This window comes from Argiope bruennichi, chromosome 4, assembly GCF_947563725.1.
Source record: "Argiope bruennichi chromosome 4, qqArgBrue1.1, whole genome shotgun sequence".
NCBI classification, from domain to species: domain Eukaryota; kingdom Metazoa; phylum Arthropoda; class Arachnida; order Araneae; family Araneidae; genus Argiope; species Argiope bruennichi.
The window spans coordinates 84,801,550-84,825,177 of NC_079154.1; the positions used below are offsets into that span (position 1 = coordinate 84,801,550).

Genomic DNA, 23,628 nt, shown 5'->3' on the forward strand with positions numbered 1-23,628 from the left:
ATTACAATTACTGCAAATGGCAATCGATTCATGTATAACTTATTCATATCGTTGAGGTGCGTTGAATTGGAAAACTACTACTATTTGCTATGTAAAAACTCAAACATATTATGCCGAGTATGCAGATCTCTCTATTCAACCTACCGCAGTAGTAATGCTCTCTCTCGAAATAAGCTGATGTTAGACAAAATGTATAACGTGACTTATATCCTACACGTGCCTCTCCTGCCACGCCCATCGTTAAAAACAAACCTAGTGACCATAATTTCCCTCGGTACGCATCGTTGATTGAATGGGTCACTTTCTTTCTCCTGGCTTTCACGCTTCTGCTAGACAATAATGAATTAGAAATGATATTTTTTGAATGTGCATGAGTCTGCTGGACCCTTCTATTGTGCAGCATTTGGAGCTGCATTATGCAGATGCTTAAAAATGCATACTCAGGATCAAAAGAGCAATTTTGAAAACGAGTGGTTAAATATTTATTGTAATTTTCGAATCATACAAACATGCGGTTAATTTAGATCCTTTGCTGGGTTAAGTATGCATGAGGACTTGATGAGGGGTTTTAGTTTGATATTAGAAGCTATAAATCTGATAGGAAAATCTCTATAAAATATATTGAAGCTATGCTTTGCTAGAGAATGTGTGCTCGTTTGTTAATAAATACGTCTTGATTAACTCCGCTTCTATTCTATCTGCCGGTCCAATTCAAATTTTGCAATCGATTTCAAACCAATCTCTTAATGGGCTAGATATTTGAAACTTGAAACCTAGTTCAGAACTGTACGATAATGTGATATTATCTCGCTTTCTTGTCTATCTCTTTGTTTATCTGTATGGTACGAATATTGTAATCAATTGAAATCTTCCATTACCGACAGATGGCGCTCCTCAAAGCCATTAGGTCATTCAGGAGTTAGTTTAAAATCGATTTCAAAATTCCATACACAAAATAATAATCAAAGGAAGGTATTTCCTCTTAACTTTCTAGCGTATTTTCTTATAAAACTCTTATTCCTCTTTCTTCGCATAAAATTGGAACCTGGGGTTAGATCGCAAATACTTTGCATATCATTAGGAAAAAATAGTTACAATATACAGATAATTGGGGTGAATTTAGCATTTCGCCTTAGTCTATCGGGAAAATACATATTTTGGAGGCCTTTTGCTGGCTGATTGACACCAGAATTTGATATAAGATTGCATGCCTAATTTCATTGGTTTAAAGTCATTGCATCTATGAACTAATGTGTTTTCATGCAAGTAAAAGAACAGACTGACAGACAGTCAACTGTTTGATAGATTTAATTGAAAATTTGAAAAGTATCTATATTTCAACATTAAACCAGGATACTAATTTTATCGACTTAGCTCTTTACGTTTTGTATTTATCGAATTAACTTGATTCAAACAATTAGACAGACAAACTTCCTCTAAAAAGATTTAATTCAAAATTTTATCGAAAGCAACAAATTTTGTTTTAATTTTTCTATACTAAATGACAGCAAAGAAAGTATTTTGTGCCATGGCAAAAATGTGCTTTACTGACTCCGGGAAGTCTGAAACGCATATATTGGTCAAAATCTCGAATTCGATTTTTTTTTAATAAATACTATACGTTTTCTATATTTTGTATACAAGAAAATTAAAAGTAAAGAAAAAAACATCAAATAATTAATATACAACAGTTAATCCTTATTAATAAATATAGATATAATTTATCAAGTCTTCTACAGATTGTGTTGAAAATTCTGCTATGAATTTCAACAAATTTTTCAACTCAACAATTAAAAGAATGTGGGATTAAGCATAATGAAGTGTTAAGCATAGAAATGTTTTTTAACGTTAAAAAAATGGATTACGAATTTGTGTCATCTGCCTTATTATTTAAACAGGGTTCTCAAAGCTGAACATCAACATTTTCGAGAGAGTTCAAATTAATTTCTTTTAATTCTAAAATTCGCATCAGCACATAATTAAAGAACTCAAGTAGAATACTTAACGCAATCTGCTGTTTGTAATTTTTCCCCCTTCGTTTCCTCATTAATTACACAAAATAACGTAGTTTTAAATTAACATTTGAATTTTTAACAATTTCTTAGTGGTTTTATTTTGCTTTGCTTTGGCGTGTTCAATTGATAAGGACTTCAATTGATTTTAATTGCTTTTTTAGTTTTATTTATTTTAAGTTGATTTACACAGTCAATTTAAACAATTGTTTTTGATCTAATCTAAGCAATTTTTGAAGGACCACAAAGGAAAATAATCTAAACTTATCTTTAATCTATTAATAATTATTACAATATTTTTCTGCGAGGATATAAACATTCATTTTGTGAAGTGCTTGCAATCTGTACTCAGTAAACAATTATAAAATAATACTTCGGAGTAACTTCAGTGCAAAATAAGGATTAAAAAGTTTTTCTTTAAATATTTAATTGGCTAGTCAATTAAATATTAATTATATATTATATGATATGATAAAATTCCACCAACTTTGATAAATTATATCTGACCTCACCAAATGAAAGCATAATTATAAAATTTACTTGCACAATAAACATACATCATTCTAATTAGCCATATATATTAACAAAGCGACGTAATTAATTAGCCAATAGAATTGGTGGAACTATTTCATTGCTCAGGTTGGTAGCTGTGCAAAGGTTTCAATTCGATATACAGTGGCTCCCAAAATTAAGTATACATTATACTCTTTCTTCTTTAATTTTATTCTTTTTGATCTTAACATTCCTATTTATGGCTAATATTTATAAGAACGACAAAATATACATTAGCAAAAATATTAGGCTAAAAAACAAAACGGTGGAATCAATAATATTTTTATTACAGTAATTTTTATGTCAAAGTTAAAAATTCCAAAGTCACAAAATTGAGTATACATCTAGCAAAATATGTAAAGAAAAAGAGAGAAAGCTAAATTAATACTTTGTTGCATATCCTTTTCCATTTAGAAAAGCTTGTAATCGGTGTGGCATTGAGTTGACAAGAATTTGAGTTGTTTCGCCGGATATTTTCGACCATTCTTCTTGTAATACTCTTTTTATATGTTCCTTGCCCCTAATATTGTGTTTTTGAACTGATTTTCCTAATTGTGCCACAGATTTTCAATCACATTGAGATCTGGAGATTTATGAGAGGTGTGCAATTGCAATTTACAATTATACAACAATCATAACTTAACTATTTTGGCTGTATGCTTCGGGCCATTATCTTATTGAAACAGAATACTTGACCCTAAACCCAAATTCCTGGCACTTTTTTTAAAATTGTTCTTCAATATATACAAATATTTGATTTTGTCCATGATTCCATCAATTAAACTAAATTTCCCACTCCTTTTGCTGACACACAGCCCCATACAAGAAGTGAACCACCTCCATGCTTGACAGAAGCATTGGTGTTTTTTTAGAAAGAAGTTCAGAATTGGGCTTTCTCATAACATAACATCGACCATCGCTACCACAAACATTGAACTTACTTCGTCACTGAATATTACTTGATTCCAGAATTCCGGAGATTTCGAAATATGACTTTCAGTAAATGAAATTCCTTTCTCTCCATTTACTTTGGAAATGAATGATTTTGTTCTGGCTAAGAGACCATTATAATTTGCTTTTCAGATTACTCTTCGAATTGCTTCTGCAGAAACACACTTTCCAATTGTTCTTGAATTAAATGTAGCAATTTTTGTAGCATTCACCTTAGGATTGTTTGCTACCTCTCGAATAACTCTTCTCTTGGTCGTGACACTGAGGATTTCTTTTCTTCCTCTTCCAGGTGTATTAACAGTTTGGCTATACATTTTATACTTCTGGGTAATTTTTTGAACTCATCCGTGACTGCGTTGAATTTCCCTTGCAATTTCTCGTAGAGATTTACCATCTTCAGACAATCGAAAAACAAGTTTCCAAATTTCAACATTTGTTTCATTTGTGGAGCTAATTATGATAACCAAAACAATTTTTTTCGCTTGGAAATCAATGATTGCCAATTAAAGTAACAAAATTGTTTTACTTATTCATTTGAAAATAAATAATAGTAGCCAAGTCGCATATTTTATTAGGTGTATACTCAATTTTGTGACTTTGGAATTTGTAACTTTGACATAAAAATTACTGTAAAAAAATATTATTGACTTCTCCGTTTTGATTTTTATCCTGATACTTTTGTTAATGTATATTTTGTCGTTCTTATAAATATTAGCCATAAATAGGAATATTAAGATCAAAAAGAATAAAATTAAAGAAGAAAGAGTATAGTGTATACTCAATTTTGGGAGCCACTGTATGTTTCGGAAATGGAAGGAGAATGGGTAGCAGGTGATAATAGATGATACATGTAGATGCCTTGAATTTTCAAATGAAATAAAAATTACCAAAATTTATGCAGTGATTGAAACTGGGGGACTCTGCAGTGGTTATTTTTAGAAAGAGGAATATGCAATGCAATATTATTTCTGAAAATTCTCTATCTCTAAAAAAAGATGTGAATACCGGGAGAGAGACTGCCAGGGATGGCATTTGTAAGGGTAATAATCCTTGATATGAAATAAATATTTTCAAAATCAAAACCAGTGATATAAGCTTTGAGACTAGCTCTTTACTTTATTATTTTGAAAATGAAGCTGAAACATGCAATAGCTTTCCGAATATTTAAATGCCAGAAATTTGCACTTTCTTTGAGAATTAAATCCAGAAACCATTTTATATTCTTACAAAACCTGTAAAATACTTTAAGACGCAGATATTTAATATAAAAACTGGAATACTGGTATCAAACCAAGCTACGGAGGAAATTGGAAAATCTCCCTATATATGTGGTATGTTTATAAAAATTGTTTCAGAATCAAAAGTTTTGATATTACTGTGGATATTAAAATATGAGTGTACTGTCATTTCTGGAATGAATCTTCTGATTATTAAAATTTAGGGATGTTTCTTTATGTTAAAATAATCTTTAATATAATAATATAAATTTATCAGTTTTATATACTAATAACACAAAGCACCCTTATTTTATAAATAATTTCCTTATATTGATGTTGGTTAAAGGAAAAGCATTTTTCCGTAAACTGATTTAAAGTATTTCAATATTTCTCCACTATTTTACATCCATTTTAATAATGAATATTATTTTAATTAATTTATATTATTTCATTGAGATGGAATTTGTTTAAATTTTCATGAGCAGAGCTTAAAATAATGATACATGTATATATATTTCATACAAATCAGTTACTATTTAGAAAGGTATGCATTTTCGTAATAAATTTTTCAGTGCTAGTTACGTTACTGAGACAAAAAATAAATGACTCATAAACAACTAACTACCTTCATACGCTATATCATCCTTTCTGTTTTTGGAAATAACATACCTATGCGTGCAGTAGCTATTATAATTGTAATACAGAGCACGTATAACAATTACTAGGCAATTTCTTGGCCATGGTCACAAAAGTTATTGTTACGCGCCATAGATAATCCCATTACCAGATACTGTGAATCACGCATTGGAACATATGTGCCAGCTAAAGCAGAAGGTTTAAATTTCATCGCTTAGGTGTTTGTAACATTTTATTGTCCTTTAGAAGTATATCAGTCCAAATATTTGTAACATATGGATGGCTCTCGGCATTTCATTTTCATAAACATCATTTGGCTTTTATGGTTGCAGCGTTGAATTAATAGTAGAGACTAAATCATTAATCATGACTGGATTTGTTTCTGCAATATGTGGAATGAATCTCAAAAGTTTATACAGTTTTTAGATTTAAAAAATATTTATCTAGTTTTTTTTTTTTTTTTCTTATTTCTGCAGGTTTAAAATTTATTTCATTTGATATTATATAAATGATTTTGTTATAGGCTTCACTGTATTAGAAGTATAGCATTGATTCATTTTTAAGTTTTTTTAATACTTACTAATAATCACATAATTAAGAATAATAGTTTTTATTCATTTATTATTTAATAGTAAATATGCTATACTCATAATATATTCAAATAACTTTAACCCCTTTAAAATAATCACAATCTATTAAATTTTATTGATAATAGAATTTAGAGCAAAGAATTCAGTATACCATTGAAATCGTCTATCTATATATTCGAAATAATTATAATAGCAAAGAACCAGTCAGTCGCCCATTCCCCACCACTGGTCCGATTTTGCCAGTTTTGATTTCATATGGAAATTTCTGACCTCTAGATATATTATTAAGGGTCGCATACTTTCTTTTTGGGGGAAATCCGAAGCACACAACTTCATAATATATTTTCTATGGGAAAATCTATCGACAAAGTTCTCCAGCCAAACCCTCTTAGACAGTTTCAATAATCTTTTTTTCATATAAATGTTCAAAGCATCTATCTATACATATCATGGAGAATCACATGTTCACCACCACACTGTACTTTCAAAAGAAATGAAGAAAAAATCACTGTATATTCTCTATAAGGAAATCCCGCGACGGAGTTTGTCAGCTTCTTACTGGCGCCTTTTAGAGTGACTCCTAAAAGTTTCATTTCATATGAAAGCTCATGATTTCTCGATATATCACAAAAGGTCTCTCTCTCCATATCGACTAATTTTCTGCAGTTTAAAAAGAAATCGAAAATACACTGCTTCACTGTTCATTCTCTATGGAGAAACACTTTGACAAAATTCTAAGAATTTCTTAAAAACTGGAATTTTTCCGACTTTGCGAAATATTTCGTTTATATGAATACTCATGATTTCTCAATTAGTTATTAATGATCGTCCACCTCCTTCCTCATCATTTTAAAGCAAAATAAAACTTTGACACAACACTCTATCATAGCTGCTGGAATGTTTTCCCCAATCTTAAATTTTCTCCATTTTGAAATATTACTTACAAATAGAATGCTCTCCCTGGTCATGGTATAATGCAGCTGTCGTTATTATAATTACTCATATATTTTAGCATACCTTTGTTGCCTTATGATATGGTTCATTAAAACTGTCTAACCTGGCAAAATTACTCTTATTAATACTAGCCAGATTCGGCGACTATAACAGCATTAAAGCAATCATGTTGATGAATTTTAATAAAATATATCGTATCGAAATAAAAGAAGTAATATTTTACATTTTAATTGCATAATAATGATAAGGCATTCAGACTGGTTAGCTATGATTGTAAAGCGGTAAAACGTATTGAAAAGAAAACTGACAGTTTGGTGAGTGTGTTTGAGACAGTCCAGCTGTTGAGATTGAAAACTGGGGTTTTTTCCCTTTTGTTATGTCTCAAAATTGGTGATGGAAGGGGTAGATAAAATGTCTAAGGTTCGTGAAATTTCATGCAAAATTATAATTGGCATATTTTAATTTAATTCATCATTTAATCCTAATTGATATCAAGAACGCTTTCCTTACACAAGTAGAGAAAAGCATGAAGGTTATAATTTGTAGAGGATTCTAACACACTTTTAGGAATTATTACATGTTGTAACTAATATCCGTCAATAAAATGCAATCAATAATTATCAAGTTATGTCATCTTTGGACTGATGATCCTCTTTTGCGATGTTAGAAAGCATCTGTTAAAATGGTGTACTTTTAATTAGCAAAATTATGTTTCATGCTTTATTTTATTAAAGTGTTTCCCTTCATTGTTATTAAAAACCCTTTATTTAGATAACACGATAGGATTATGTATTTATAGAAGATATGAAATGCATTATTCTTATGATTAATAATTATAACCAAAATTAATGTTTGCGTTTCAAATAATAACTACCAGTTTATGTTACTTTGTGTTATTTATCCTTCTGGAATTCTCTTGGACATGATAGTGATTTTCTGATTTTTTTTAAACGTAACAGACGAATAATATCTTTTATATAAGATTGGAAATGACCTATTTCTAGGATTAATTATTATAAACAAAATCAATGGTTGAGTTTCAAATAATGTTATAACGAGTAAATAACGAGTTTGTGTCATCTAGTGCCATTTATCCTTCTAGTATTGTCTTTTCCATGATAGTGATAAAATTTTTGTTTGAAATGTAACACACGAATATTCTCGTTTATGGAAGACTGGGAATGCATGATTTCTATAATTAATGATTATGGTCAAATTAAGGTTTGCGTTTCAAATAATAACTACCAGTTTATGTTACTTTGTGTTATTTATTCTTCTGGAATTCTCTTGGCCATGATAGTGATTTTCTGATTTTTTTTTAAACTTAACAGACGAATATTCCCGTTTATATAAGATTGGAAATATACTATTTCTAGGATTAATTATTACAAACAAAATAAATGGTTGACTGTCAAATAATGTTATAACGAGTAAATAACGAGTTTGTGTCATCTAGTGCCATTTATCCTTCTAGTATTGTCTTTTCCATGACAGTGATAAAATTTTTGTTTGAAATGTAACACACGAATATTCCCGTTTATGGAAGACTGGGAATGCATAATTTCTATAATTAATGATTATGGTCAAATTAATGATTGAATTTCAAATAATTATTACCAGTTTATGTCACTTTGTGTTATTTAAATTTCTGGTATTATCTTTGCCATCGTAGTGATTTTCTGATATTTTTTTTTTAAACGGAATACACGAATATTCTGGTTTATAATATATTGAAAATCCATTATTTCTGTGATTAATGATTATAACCAAAATCAATGACAGAGTTTCAAATAATAATTACCAGTTTGCGTTTCTTTACGCTATTTGTCCTTTCGGTATTCTCTTTGCCATCATAGTAATTTTCTGATAAAACGGTGTATTTAAATGAGAAAAAATGCATTTTCATATTTTATTTTATTTACAACTTTACCTTTTTTGACCTTTTTAATCATTGCACTTCATTCTTTCATTCTAATAGTAAAATTTTAAAGAAATCAATTCAGTTGCTGCTAGGACAAAGATGTAACTGCTTCGGACAATCGTTTTATTCAAAGTAAATAGCGAATGTGAAAATAAAAACAAACACGTAACACACATCTGATCTCCGTAAACAAATTGACATAATCATACAGGCTTGTTGTTTGAATCGCATTTCTGCAAAACTGTTGCTATAGTAACAGGCGCCACAGCCTAATCATCAAGCAAACGGGGATATCACAGTAAAATGCCTTTTGTCTGCTTTGTTACGTTTGTCATCAGACATGGAACAGGACACTTCAGGTAATAAATTCCTTTAAAATGTTCTATCTGTATATAGATTTCAAATTAAATCTGTATGCATTTTGTTTTATATACACTGACAATTTTTAAAGCTTATTGATTCTAGAAAATAAACTCATCTTCCTTATTATCTGTCCATCAGTTTCTGCCTTTTTTGAGCACAGAAATGGTGTGAGTAATCGTTACATATGTTATATATTTAGCTTTTATTTAGGCTTAAAAACTCCGTTTAATATAAACATATAAGATTAAGGAACATTTTTTAAACTATCTAAGGCTATCAGTTTATGCCACTTTTCAGAGTAGAATTGTGAAGAATGAAATCTTAATCACAATTCGGTTTTTAAACGTTATAGACTTTTTTTTTAAATCTATGCTGCCATTTTTTATTTAATATTGAATTGCAGGATCAAAGCATTTTTATTATTTATTTACAGTTTAAGTTATTTTTGAGAAAGAATTAGAATGTGTGATGCAAATATGAAGCGTTTAATGAATATATGAAGCAAGTATAAAGTACTTAAAATATTATAATTTTAGAATATAATGAATTTTGATTGTTTCGCATTAGAATTATTGATTTTGAAGCCCCAAATCAACTTATCAAAATAGTCGACATTATTATTCATTTGGAAATGTACAATCCTTTAGCAACTCAATTATTGTTATACACAAATCTTTAGTTTTGTAAATTTTAGGGTTGTATGTCGAAATTCATTATAAACAGATATTACAATTTAAGTTCATGGAAAAATTATTCCTATGTATTTTAAATTTAATCAGAAAACAGCTTTTAAAATTCGCAAATGACGCATTGTTTAACAATTATTTTTAAAATGCAGAAATATTCAAATATAAATGTGTATTTAATTAATGTATTTTTAAATCGGTGTTAATTTTGGCTAAATTATTTCTTTATTTATTAATTTCATCCTTTTTCGACGCTGCAGTCATTAATTAAAATATATTTTTAGTATTTAGTGATAAATTTTGGTTTGATTCCATTTTACTTTAAGTGCATGATTTGAGATATTTCGATTCTTTTACATATGGAAATTCTTGTATGTTATTTTTCTTTCTCAACAAAATTATTTCTGAACCAATTTTTATTTTGTTGTGCTGTTTTTATATAATTAGTTTATTTGTTTGATTTTTATGTAACTGGAAATTATGTGGATAGTAAGTCCAACAATTTTTTAGGTTTCAGTCGAATATTTTAATTGCCACAATTCAATAAAATGGTTATATGTTTTATTTAACAAAATTGTTGTCACAGTAAATTGGAAATATTTTTTCATATTTGCAAACTTTAAAAGCTGTAAATATATAATGTTTAACACTTTTAACGCTACCGACGAGATATCTCTTCTTTCAGATACTTTCAATTACATGTTTCTGTGGGCTAAAATTTGGAGAAAAAAAATTGACTGTGGGCTAAATCTTTATATATGTATTAGAAAGTTCAACCTATCTAAATTGACAGAAGAGAAACAATTTAGCACACAGAAACAATTGGAAGTATCTGAAAGACGAGATATCACTTCGGTAGTGTTTAAAATGTTAAGTTTCGTTATTTTCAATTGCAAATAAGAAAATATTTAATTTATCAAACGTATTTTTTATTAAATATTAAGTTTTGAGTAATATTTTAAAAGGTTGATGATTAGAATATCAATATCATTTTTAAAAGTTCTATATCTAATGAAACCGTCATAATTGATAGAATATAAAAATACAGAGAGAAAATTTAGTTCTCAAATTCTATAGAAATTATTCCATAAATATTAGTATCTTGATCAAATTATATTTAAAATTTGGTTAAAATAATTTATAATTTCTTGAAATTATTCATCAAACTTAATTATAAATTTTAAAGTTCAAATTATTTAACCAAATGAGATCTTTCTAACGAATGCTAGTCATTTTCGAAGAATTACAATATTTTCTTCGTATCTTGTACGAAAGTTCATTTGCATTCATAATACATTATTGATTTGTCGAAAATTCTTTGTGCCGAATGAAAATTCGAAGAGCTTACTGAACTGGAAATTATATTTTATTAAAATGATAAAGCGACTTAAAATGAAAGTAATAATCTCCTATTTCTTAAAATAATGCAATTTTTGCAATATATATATATATATATATATATATATATATATATATATATATATATATATATATATATTACTTTCGTAAGTTCAAATATTTCGTAAAAGCAATTAAGGGTGATTCCAGTTTCTTGTCCAAAACGCCGCTGCATGGCAATACTATAGGCTTTGTTAGGTTGCTTTTAAATTATCTTTAAAGATTTACGTTTAATTATACAAACAGTAAATGCTCTCAAAATAATATAATCAATAATTTCACAACGTGCAAATGTATAAATGTACAAACTGAAATAAGGAAAAATATTGTTTTAAAAGATATTTAAAATATTATTTGAAAATGTGTAAAATCACCGAAATATTGGTATAAAAATGATTTCTTTACCATATCATACTAGGAGAGTGATCGTATAGATGGATTATTAATTTCATAGCACTTAGGTTAAAAATATAATTAAAATTTTGAAAAACCTCTTATCTGTGATTATCTTTGATTCTAGATGCAGCTATGTTCTGAATTAATTGACTTTCGGTTCAACGGTTTTACAGTAATATAAATTGAACGATTTTTGCAGTATCAGCATCACATATAGTAATTTGCAGATAATCTCCGGTATATATTATTTATTATGATAAATACTATTTTAAAGACAGTCAGGTTATTATGACCAGACTAGGTATTACTAGTTGATTTTGATTATAAATTTGATTTACAAGTTTTAAGTCTTTGGTCACCATTTGATGCTCCAGAAATGTTGCTTAAGTTGGATTTCCATCAAATCTTTTATGCTGTATTTGATTTTCGTAATTCCTCAACAACAATTTTCCGAGCATCAAATTATGTTAAACATTTCAGTCGTGGTACTTTAAAAGCCTTACAACTGTTATGTCAATGAACCTTGAGATAAAGCGTAAGAGAACACGCAATCTAAATTTTAATTGTACGTAATAATCTATTTTTAACCGCTAGTACTATAATTTCTTTATCTTAAATTTATTTTCAGCAAACTTCAGCAAATAAGTATTATTTATTCATTTATTTATTTTTGATTTTCAACAATGGAAAATAAATCACAAGATTTCGCATTTGATAAAACATTGAAAGCGGTTTTGAATTTCAATCCAACTTTCAAATGAATCATATAAATTTATGAAAAATAATATTTACAAGATTGCAAAAATTTGGTAAAATGCTACGGTAATTAAATTTTAATCAAGAGAAGAATACTTTTCCAAATTTTAAATGTTGTGAAATGCAATTAGTACAATAATACATTTGAAAGTCATTGGGAAAAAATGATAAAATCTAGGTTAAATTTTAATTTAAAGAGTCCTATTCATGAATGTAAAATAAAAAATATCCACCAATCTGAGGAATATTATTCCAATTTCTACCAACAATACATTTCAAATATATATTTTTACAAGATTTCAATGAAATCTAAAGCAGACTAAACCGTTCATTAAATATGAGCATTATGCTCGATTTTTATGAAAAAATTCTTAGAAACGATGCCATGGAAGCAATCTTTCTACAATTTCAAATTTAAATTTTCGATTCATTGGTGTGCATTTAATATTGCATTAGGACATTTTTTTCCGGCCCTAAGCCTTCTTCTTTTACATGTAACACGTGGGAGACATTGTTACATATAACTTGTTTTACATATAACATTGATTTTTATAATAAATTCAGAATTTTTTTATTCATTTAGTCATTTTTTAACTATTTATTTTTTTAATATTCAGAGTTTTTAGAAGGCTTTGCATATTTAGAAATAATGAACTAATAACAGAATTTGAATTTATTTTTTTGTTTTATTTGTATAATACTTACAATATGAACTATATTCTATGTCCGATATGTATTTAAACATTTATTTTTTGAAACCTTAAATATCTTATTTGTATCAACAATTTAATTCTATACATATATTAGGAGTGTACGTTAATTGAAACGGAATATCAATAGATGACCTTGCTAGTATTATTTTGCAGCGGATAATATTCTTGCTTCGAATCAAAGCATCATCATGTGAATTTAGTTTTCAGTATATCATATTTTATAGGTGTAAAATTCATTCATTTCGCCGGTTGTATCGAATTTCGATGCATATTAAATATAAATTAAATTTTATAACAAACGCATTTTATGGAAGTTTTAATTCTTTGCTTCTATTTAAAGAAAGGTTTTGTTGGAAGACAATGAAAGCTGTCATAAATGTGGACAATTAAATATTGATTTCTACGCTATAAAGTGGGACTTTGTCACGGAAGAAAAGAAACTTCCAAACAAATAAAAAAGTTTGAAGATGAGAAAATGGGTATTTTATTTGATGAAAACCGAAGTCAAATACAAAAAGAATTCGAAGAATAATTAAATATTGATTGATGAACGATCTTGGGACATTTATAGGCCATTGGAATGATTAGCAAGTCAGGAAATTGGTTGCCGAAATTCGAGGGATGTTGAAAAATGAAAAATGATTCTGTGCATTGGTTCTCAGTGACAAGGAAGGAAATGTTTCTCATGATATGAGAACGGGTGATCAAAGAAATGCATACACAGCCATCCAAATCTCAAAGCTTCATGGTATTGGCCAGGCGAACCATCATCATCAATGGTAAATCCGAGTATTCAAGACACCAAATATATGCTTTGTGTTTGGTGGGAACAGAACGGGGTCAATAAATAGATATTTTGAGTTTCTAAAAGGTTGAACTGAATATTGAAGCAAATGGTCGGATTCGGATTATCCGATAAGAGGACACAATGTGAACTGTCACACTGCATGGAGTTCCTGGCCTCATGTTACGACACTGGTCGAAGTTTTGAAATATCAATCATATTCTTCGGATGTTGCTAGTTCAATTTATCATATATTTTGATCAATAACATTTGGGTTTTCTGAACATTCTTTCCATGACATCAGAAAATGTGTGTTTTAGCGTCTTTTTTTATCGCAAAAACTGCATACCCGATTATGTCGCCTTCTAGATATGTTTAGTGAGGTACGGATGCGTTAAAGATCAATTATTTAATTTTTTCTCTTTTGTCTAGGACAACGCATAATAATGACAAAAAGGCAGTTAATTTGATAGAAATCTTGGTTCATTTTTAGTAATATTAGCCATATTCCCAGATACTGTGCCTTTATATAAAATTAATTTCCACATATTTGAGTATAAAAAGATAGAGAATAAATTTTATGTATTATTTGTAAATTAAAAACAAAGAATGAAATTCTAATTGATATTTTATATAATTTAATTAATTTTTAGGGAAAATGTCATTATTAATAGTATTTTTCATTTTTTTAACTTAGATCATACCATTTTAATGCTTCTGTAAGTATCTAATCATGTGTATTTTAGCCATCATTGATATTTAATTGCATCTGATCCATTTATTTATACTTAATATTATTTTACCTATCTTTTACACTTAACATAGCAGAAAATGATGTACTAAGATGACATTTATTTTTCAACTTCGGTTTTTGCAATTATTGTACCAACAAATAAATATATACATCAGGTATACAATACGTTCATTTAATTTGTTATTCTTTGGGAATAATCTGCAAGCCACAAAGCATATTTATGATCCTTCATAATGGAACTTGGTAATTATTGAAGAAAGAGTAGAAAATACTTAAAATGTATAAGAATTTATTACGTTTCAAAAGCAGAGAAAAATCTAGAAAAATATTGAATTTTACTCAGATATTTTATTTTAATTTTATTAGACAAAAACTGAAAAGAGGAAAATACAAATTGTTAAATTAAATAAAACAACTGATCTGCTCTTTACTGGTTAAACAATTTGAACGAAATAGTAGAGAGTTCTTTAGTTTCTTTATTTTTAGATCACTAACTTATTAGAAATGGTAATATGCTTTGATAATGGCATATAATTTATTATTTTTTCAAAGAAATTTTGCCTGATGAATTATTAAAACGTTTAAACGTTCAAATTATTAATTTTGAATTATTTACTATTGAAAAATTAGTTTTATTCATCATCAACGAATTTCAGAAATTTTCATCGATATCTGAAAATTGTTGTCTTAATCATCTTGAGTATATTTCAAAAATCTTTTGTTATCTGGAGTTCGTCAGGATTGAAAATTTGATTTTATAGTGTAACTTGCTTAAAAGAAAAGATCTATTTCAGCATTAAATGCGCTGTTTCATAAATTTTTAAAATCATAAATACAAAGGGGACATCTTGAGCCTCTTACAAAATAAGTAAAAAAATTGATAGTATCTGCAAAAGAACATTTGACTTACTCCAAAAAAAGTTTTATTTAAAGTATTCTACAATCCAAAAAGTAATAACTAAAGATTTCTTATTTCTCACAAACTACGATTTTTCAAAATTTAGGAAGATGTATCTTTTGATATTATAATTATTCAAAAACATTTTTACTTTAAATCGATTCAATATCATGATCATGCAATTCTCCCTTCACGGCTCACTATATTGCACATGAGACAAACTCACGATATCATATATATCTGTCACGGCTCACGTTTTCTTGTATATCTTTCCGTTGAAACAGCAAAACCTCTCGTATGTGATATCGCAAGCCATGAAGGGAGAATTGCGTGATCCCGAATATTTATTCTCATTCTTGAACAGGTTAAAAAAAACATGTTAATCATAAATATGTGAGGGGATATCAACCTATTTATTTTTATACGATTTTCAAATTATCCAGTTGCAACCTTCGTTTTCCTATTTTTTTTTTTTTTTTACAACTTTTTGATATGACTTGCAAGAACCTAATATAATAAGAAACCTGCCAAATGAGAAATATTACACAATTTAATGGAAAGCAATGGGAAATTAGTGAAATGCGAAAATCAAAAGAAAAAGCTATAAGAATAATTCATTCTCTACATTTATTATATGTACCTCATGTCATTTTTAGCATAATTTCATCAAACAACGCGATACTTTTAGCTGATGTAACTTTGGATTTTAAAAATGTGCACTGAAAAATAGTTCAAAATATGTTTTGAAGCATGAATCTAAATTTATATATTACTATTTTTGTGTTCACTTATGAAAAGAAATTATAGAAATTTTTTAAAATTCATTTCAAAAATTCATTTCAAATATTCATTTACTTATTCATAAATAAACTTTAATTATACTTGTTTGAAGTTCGCATCTTCATGATTTAACATTCCATTCTATCGTTTTTTTATATAATTTTTTTTATTTTGAAAAAAAAATGGAATATCTTAAAAGGTATAAATAGATAATGTGAAATACAAAAAAAAAAAATCATTGGAAGGAACTTTAACGTAGCTAAAAATAGTAATTAGATAATAATAACCATTATAAAAAAACTTCCTTTCGAAAATTTCTAGAATACTACTATTTTCATAAAAAGTTGCTATATGTTTTTTCCATCAAGCGAAAATTAATATCAATTGCGTAAACATTTGATGCGACTTTTATATTTACATGCATTTTTGGAGAAGGAATAACAAATGTAAAAATTCACTTTAGAGCCATAAATCTCTATTTATTGGTAACAATTAACCATTCATAGACTTATTATTTTGTTGATGTTGCTGTTTCTAATGGTTCTTGTCATAGACAAGCCCGCTGACTTTAGAAGTCAATGATTTTAAGACTAGGATGCGTCTCTTGTTTATTCAGTAGCGCCATCTAGGGCCAAAAGTATGACTTAGCTACACACACGTCACAACCCTTTTTAAGGGGCGGACTTCATTCATGCATTTCATTCTCATCCCCATAATATAATTTAGACCTGAATCAGAGAACGTCCACCTCTGATCCACTATCCCCATTGTTATTACTCTCGATGTGGAGGAATTTGTGACCACGACAGTTTTTTACGTGGGATAGCCGCCACAAACACGAAGGGTCTTCAGGCCGGCGGGGTTGGAACACCGGGATAGCCCTACCAACCAGGCTATTCCAGCCCTTTTTATTATTTTAATTTATTCATTCATATTTTTACGTAATTATACGTTTACAACTATTTTTTCCTTATTTCGTTATTATTTTATTACAAATTGTTATCATTTTATTATTAGTTTTATATTATTTTATATATGAAGGATTTTATATTTCCAAAACATATTGCAGTCTTAGTCATTTTCCATCCTTATCTTACATAATAAAACAATTTCGTTGAATTAATAGGAAATCCAATCTATCTGTTGAATCAATTTTTCTCTTATATATATTATTTACTCTAAAAGAATGACGAAGTGTCTACTTCATTTTTCTGTTTCCTTTTAGAGATGGTTTTCTTTTAACTAATATTTACGTCCAATACAGGAATCTCTTCTATAAGAACCCGAGGTCACAATTGATGGTATTCACCATGCATTAGAATTTCGTTTTATATCTTCCAAATTACTAAGTTCAATGATTGAAATTTTATTCATTGTTACTTCTAGAGTAACTGTCAAAAATTTTAATGTATTCCTGTTAATAACTTTTAAGCTTGGTAATTAAATAAAAATATAATATGTAACATCAATTTAGAAAAAAATCATACTATTTTTATTTGTGTTAAGAAACAGTTTAAGGTGAAGCCTGAGTTATTGTTATCGACCAGTTATACCAAGAGAAAAAAAAAAAAAAAAAAAAGAACTTCAATTCATATTAGGTGGCATAAATTTCAGCTATTAATAATTCAAAATCCTTTTTGAAAATGGGAATATATTACGCGGCAAAGCAAATTTAATCTTGAAAACTTGTATTTGGATTTTAATCTGTATGTGATAATTTGAAAAAAATAAATAAATTAGTAAAAATGTTTGTATGGAGACGGCCTTCACTTCTTTTGCTTGTTAAAACATTACATAAATCTTTTTGGAAGGCAGGATATTTCAGTTTTAATGTATGATAATTAATTACTGAGTTACAAGCAATGATGGGCTACTTTTTTGATTGATTGTACCTGCAAGTCATGTTTCACTATTTGACGCAGTAATTGTAAGTGATATTTTATCCTGACGCACAAAAAATTCAAACGACATTTTATACGTCAGTAGAGTACTTGCAAACTATTATTTCTTAAACATAGTGCCGCAAATAACATAATTGCAAATGCTAGTTCAAACATTTGTAAATTTTGCGCGTATCATTATAAAAGTATCCTTTTAAGTAAATGAGAGCAGCTAAAAAACTGAAACATTAGCAATACGCAAAATATCCAAACTTTATCTAGAATACTTTTATATAATAATTTTGTTAATTTTGAATTTGTATGCATCCTAACTACATCTTTCTAAATTGGATATTGTATTATTTCACACATTTAATTTATGATCTTTTGCTGTAAAATGTGTGAAACAATATATATATGCATTTCAAAACTTTATTACAATAGATAATGAAAAATATAATACAAAAATCACAGATACCGAGCTTATTGGACTTCATCTCACTGAATAACTCAGTCAGCACTAAAATAAATAAAGGAAATTTGCTTGCATTTAATAATCTGACGAGATGAGGAATCGAATCTTCTAGAAGTTTCCATATGTTTCAAAAAACAGTCGAACATTTACTACTCTATCCTGTCACCAAGTTACCAGAAATGTCAACATATTGTTGCGACACAAATAGATTGTGTACTACTACTCAGCTAAATTGTATGCTTGTTGAAGAAATGCTCTGAGAATTGTATAGACATCTATACTGAAAATAATGTTTCTACTTTATTGTTAATTGATTTAATAAATGATAAAACCGAGATCTATAAGAATATCTTCTTTTTAAAAAAATTGCATTATCTTTTTGTCCATAGTGAGGCCAGTAACGGTGGTCCAACATCCATTGTTTGGTCCTGATCCAGTGGTGACAATATGCACCAGCTGTGGCAAGGAAGTGACTACAGAAACTAGCAGACATACCTCAGCTTGTTCATACATTACATGCATCCTTAGTATCTTTGTTTGGTAAGTTAAATTCCTGCTTAAAATAAGATATTATCAAGTTTTATAATCAAAATATTGATTATATACTAAAATCGCAAACCCTATAATTAGGTATTGCAATACCAGACCAAAATTTCAATACCGGTATTCGGTATTTTTTAAATCTTAATACCGGGATACCGGTTTTAATACCGGTATTAGAAATTTTGTAAAAAGAAAGAAAACACATGTGTTTCTTTTTTTTTATTTGCCAGTTTTGTTAGAGAGTGTAAATATCACAAAAAATAATTTGTAACTTATAAATTATAACCGTATATAATCACAAAAAAGTAAAGAAACATCTTTTTTATTTAAATCAAAAAAAGTGTAAATATCACTATTCAGTTTTTGGTACTATTACAAATTTTTGAAATGTGATCTAAAAAAACGTAATGCCTCAATTGTACTGTCATTAAGCCTGAAAAGTAATTTTGTGTAAAAATTACCAGCTGTCGAAAACGCTCTTTCGGCATCTACGCTAGTTGGTGGTACTTAGGGTTTGCAATACTGGACCAAAATTATAATACCGGTATTCGGTATTTTTTAGATCTCAATACCGGGATACCGGTTTTAATACCGGTATTAGAAATTTTAGAAAAAGAAAGAAAACACAGGTGTTTCTTTGTTTTATTCGCCAGTTTTATTAGAAAGGGTAAATATCACAAAAAATAATTTGTAACTTAAAAATTATAACAGTATATAAAGAATCACAAAAAACTAAAGGAACAACTTATTTATTTAAATCACAAAAAAATTGTAAATATCAGTATTCAGTCTGTGGTATTAATACAAATTTTTGAAATGTGATCTTAAAAAACATAATGCATCGATTGTACTGTAAGCCTGAAAAGTAATTTTGTGTAAAAATCACCAGCTTCGAAAACGCTCTTTCGGCATCTTCGCTAGTTGGTGGTACTGTTAGCAATGCGCGATATACTTTTTCCAAGTATTTACCTCTAAATCCCTCATCTTCAAATAAATCGATTTCTCGTCGGATGGTTTTGGATATAGCTGATTTCTGTATTGTATTTTGGTTCGTTGAAATTTTCTGATTTATCGCTAATTCTAATTTTTGTTCAAGAGACAATTCCTTTTCACTATCGACATTAGTGTCATCATAATCTTCGATAACTGAACATAATTCTTTTGAATGTGGATAGGTTTGCGGGTAAAAAATGTTAAGCAAATTTACCCTAGACTTAATCAGATTTGAATTGGTTATTTTCTTTTCTTCTTTTTCATTTGCATTTTTAAAATCATTGAAATTAAATAAATTCCATAAGACATTTTCTACTTCGGTATACCTTTCTTCTGTGCGATTTTTCAATGTAATATATAATCTTCAGATAGTGATGTGTGCTGTTCTAGTATGATGCGTGCTGTTAGGAGTAAATGGTGCCAACGTGCTTTAAAATCTAATATTAACATATATTCTGTTTTATTTTCAGTTAGTATGAATTTTAATAATATGTCATCTTTTATAGAGGAACGTTTAAATATCTTAACAATTTTTCGAACTTTATAAATTATAGGAAGCAATTCTTGATTTCTTAATATTTCATCCTCATTAGCAATAACTTCTTCAACAATTACATTGTTATTATCTTCATTGTCAATATGACTCTCACTCTTACTCTCTTCAAAGTTGGAATCCGAAGTTTCTATATCCACAGTATTTGGATTCTTCTGTTCTTTATTTTTTGGTATAATACATCTATTATTCCTAACTGAATTCCATGAGCATAGCACAATTGCTGATTTGCACCAATCAACTTTCCAACTTTTTTCATAACTGTTGCTCCATCAGTCATTATGGATACAGTTTCTTCTTTCAGGGATAATCCATGTTTCGCTAATTTAAGCAATTAATTAAGCCATTAATTAGTTAATCAATTTCGCCCGTTAGGGAGACATAAAAACAAAAACGTATACTATTTTGCTATGTTGGCGATCCCTGAACATATAGTGGAGACAATTTTAAAAATTTCTAGTAAATACCGAAAAACCGGTATTTAAACTTGTGAATACCGGTATTGCAAAATTGTACAAATGGCTCAAAATATCGGTATTCGGTATCCCGATATACCGGTATTGCAATCCCTACCTATAATTAATGAAATCTTATAGTTAATAAAATTTATATAATATTTTATTTAAATAAAAACTTAGTCGACTTCTCAAGTAGTTGTGATCAAATAGGATTTCTATTATTCTGTTCTGTAATACTTTTCTTAATTTCAATACAATATTACTATGTTACCTGCGATACAATTGTTCTTTTTTGATTGATTTTATACATGCTAAAGCGTAATTTGCTATGTATTTCAAATGATAAGAAATAAATTGTGATAAGAAATGATAAGAAATAAATAAAAAATGTGATATAATATTGCATTAAAGAAATTCTTTTCTTTTTTATCACAAATACACGGTTACAAAACTGAGTACTATGGAATAAGTTTAGTACCAAATTTCTTTTTGCATTTGAACCAATTTATAAAAAAAGTAAATTTCAACTTCTGTCAATTTTAATTATATATGCTATGTTTTTATTTCTTAGAACCACGCTAAATTATATATTGTCAATCAAAGTGAAAATGTGCTTCAAACATTTCATTTCTTTGATATCTACTAAAAGATGCCTCTTCCTATCATAACAAATACTAAGTCGTAAATGCCTATGAATTATTATCTGTCTTTGACGAACAAATGGCTGGCCAGGAAAATTGATTTGTTTAATTTCAATAAAAACGTTTATGCATATAAAAATTCAATTAAATATTCAAGTAAAATTAGATATTTTATTCATGTTTCTCTAAACAAAGAATTTTTGCTCATCACATAGTGAACCTGATAATGAGCTATCACAGCCATGTTATTGTAATAGCCTTGCACTACTACTTATTGTGTACATGGACAATCCTAATATAATTGAATATCAAGATGATTTAGTTTCATTAAAAATATAACCCTCCAGACACACTGTAGCCTAATCGCACTTTGTCTTTAGTTATATTTTCGTACTCCTTTTCTAAAATGAGCGTATAATTAGCAGAAATTTTCTATGTTAGCTTTCAGCAGTGAAAGACACTCCCGGGATATAGTGTTTGATAAAATAATAAAAAAAGTTCGAATTTCGTAACAACAATGAAAATATTGTTGAACATTAGGAAAAATGTAGGTTTAAAGACTATCAGAATTCGTGAAAGTTGTGCAGTGATTACATTTTAATCAATAAAAACACAATTCTCTAAATTTTGAATATTGTAAAAATTAATTTTCTGACATAATGTTTTCGGAAAGTGCTACAATCTCACTTAAAATATAATTTAATTCTCTAATTTAAAAAAGAGATAGAAGCTTTGATTGGCTCATAAAAGGTTTGATACTAGTCAATAAAGAAAAGAATCTCCTTACAGGAACCAACATATAAACTAAAGTTTATGAGAGACCATTAAAGACAAAAGAAAAGTTTATGACTATCTTAGATAATCTTTAATTTAGAGTGGAATCGCTCTTTTTTTTTCCTTTTTTTTTAGAATGCAATAAAATTTGAAGTTACATCGTCATAAGATGGCATTCTGTCAGAATAAATACATGTACAAGAGCAGTTTGCAAACTACATTAGCAGAAGTGAAAGGATGTGAACTTTGAATTCTAATAGAAAGTACATCTGAACTTATAATTCTATATAAAAACTGAATATTTTAGAATATTTCTTTTTGCTTTTAAACAATATCCAAGTTGCACGTAATATTTGTTCACTTTTAGCATAATATATAAATATATTTTTTTGCTTCAAATAACTATCTATAAATTGCTTCTCATATTTATGTTTATAATTATGTCGATAAATGATAAATAATTCAACTTGTCTTTAATCATTATTATTTATTTTATGTAGAAATTTTAATCTTGTATTTGTTCCCAGTCTTAATTATTAGAAACATACTAGAGGATATAGAAAGGTTAAATAAACTGAACATAAAATCAAAAGCGTTGAAGTAAATCATATCTTACTTCTGATGATTTAAAATTATTTCCATAACGGTAATCGAAAACCGATAATCAATGTATGATATTTCAAGTTTATTTACTGCATTGACTGATTCATCATGCCACTCTAGAAATATTTTAATTTTTATGATATCGCATGTAACTTATATTTGATGAATTTATTTTAAAACCATATTTTTACATTACAAACATTAAAATAATTTTTATCTCAACTGATTAAAATATTTCATTTTCTGTTTACAAATGAATTAAAATATATCACTTAAATGATCTAATAATATGAAAATAAATCGTCTAACATAAATAATTATGTAACTAACGTAAATATAATATATTT

General features: G+C 28.0%; 1 protein-coding gene across 4 annotated transcripts in view; it reads left to right on the forward strand.

Moving 5' to 3' along the window:
* The window catches only part of LOC129966867 (cell death-inducing p53-target protein 1-like), a 57,519-nt gene that overhangs the window by 32,065 nt on the left and 1,826 nt on the right, over positions 1-23,628 (forward strand). For 3 of the 4 annotated variants that reach the window (XM_056081468.1, XM_056081472.1, XM_056081469.1), the window contains exon 2: positions 19,106-19,256. In XM_056081468.1, the coding sequence (XP_055937443.1) occupies positions 19,106-19,256 (151 nt within the window). Of the gene's footprint in view, positions 1-9,156; positions 9,193-19,105; positions 19,257-23,628 lie in introns of those variants that run through there. The other variant, XM_056081470.1, reaches the window with a different exon arrangement.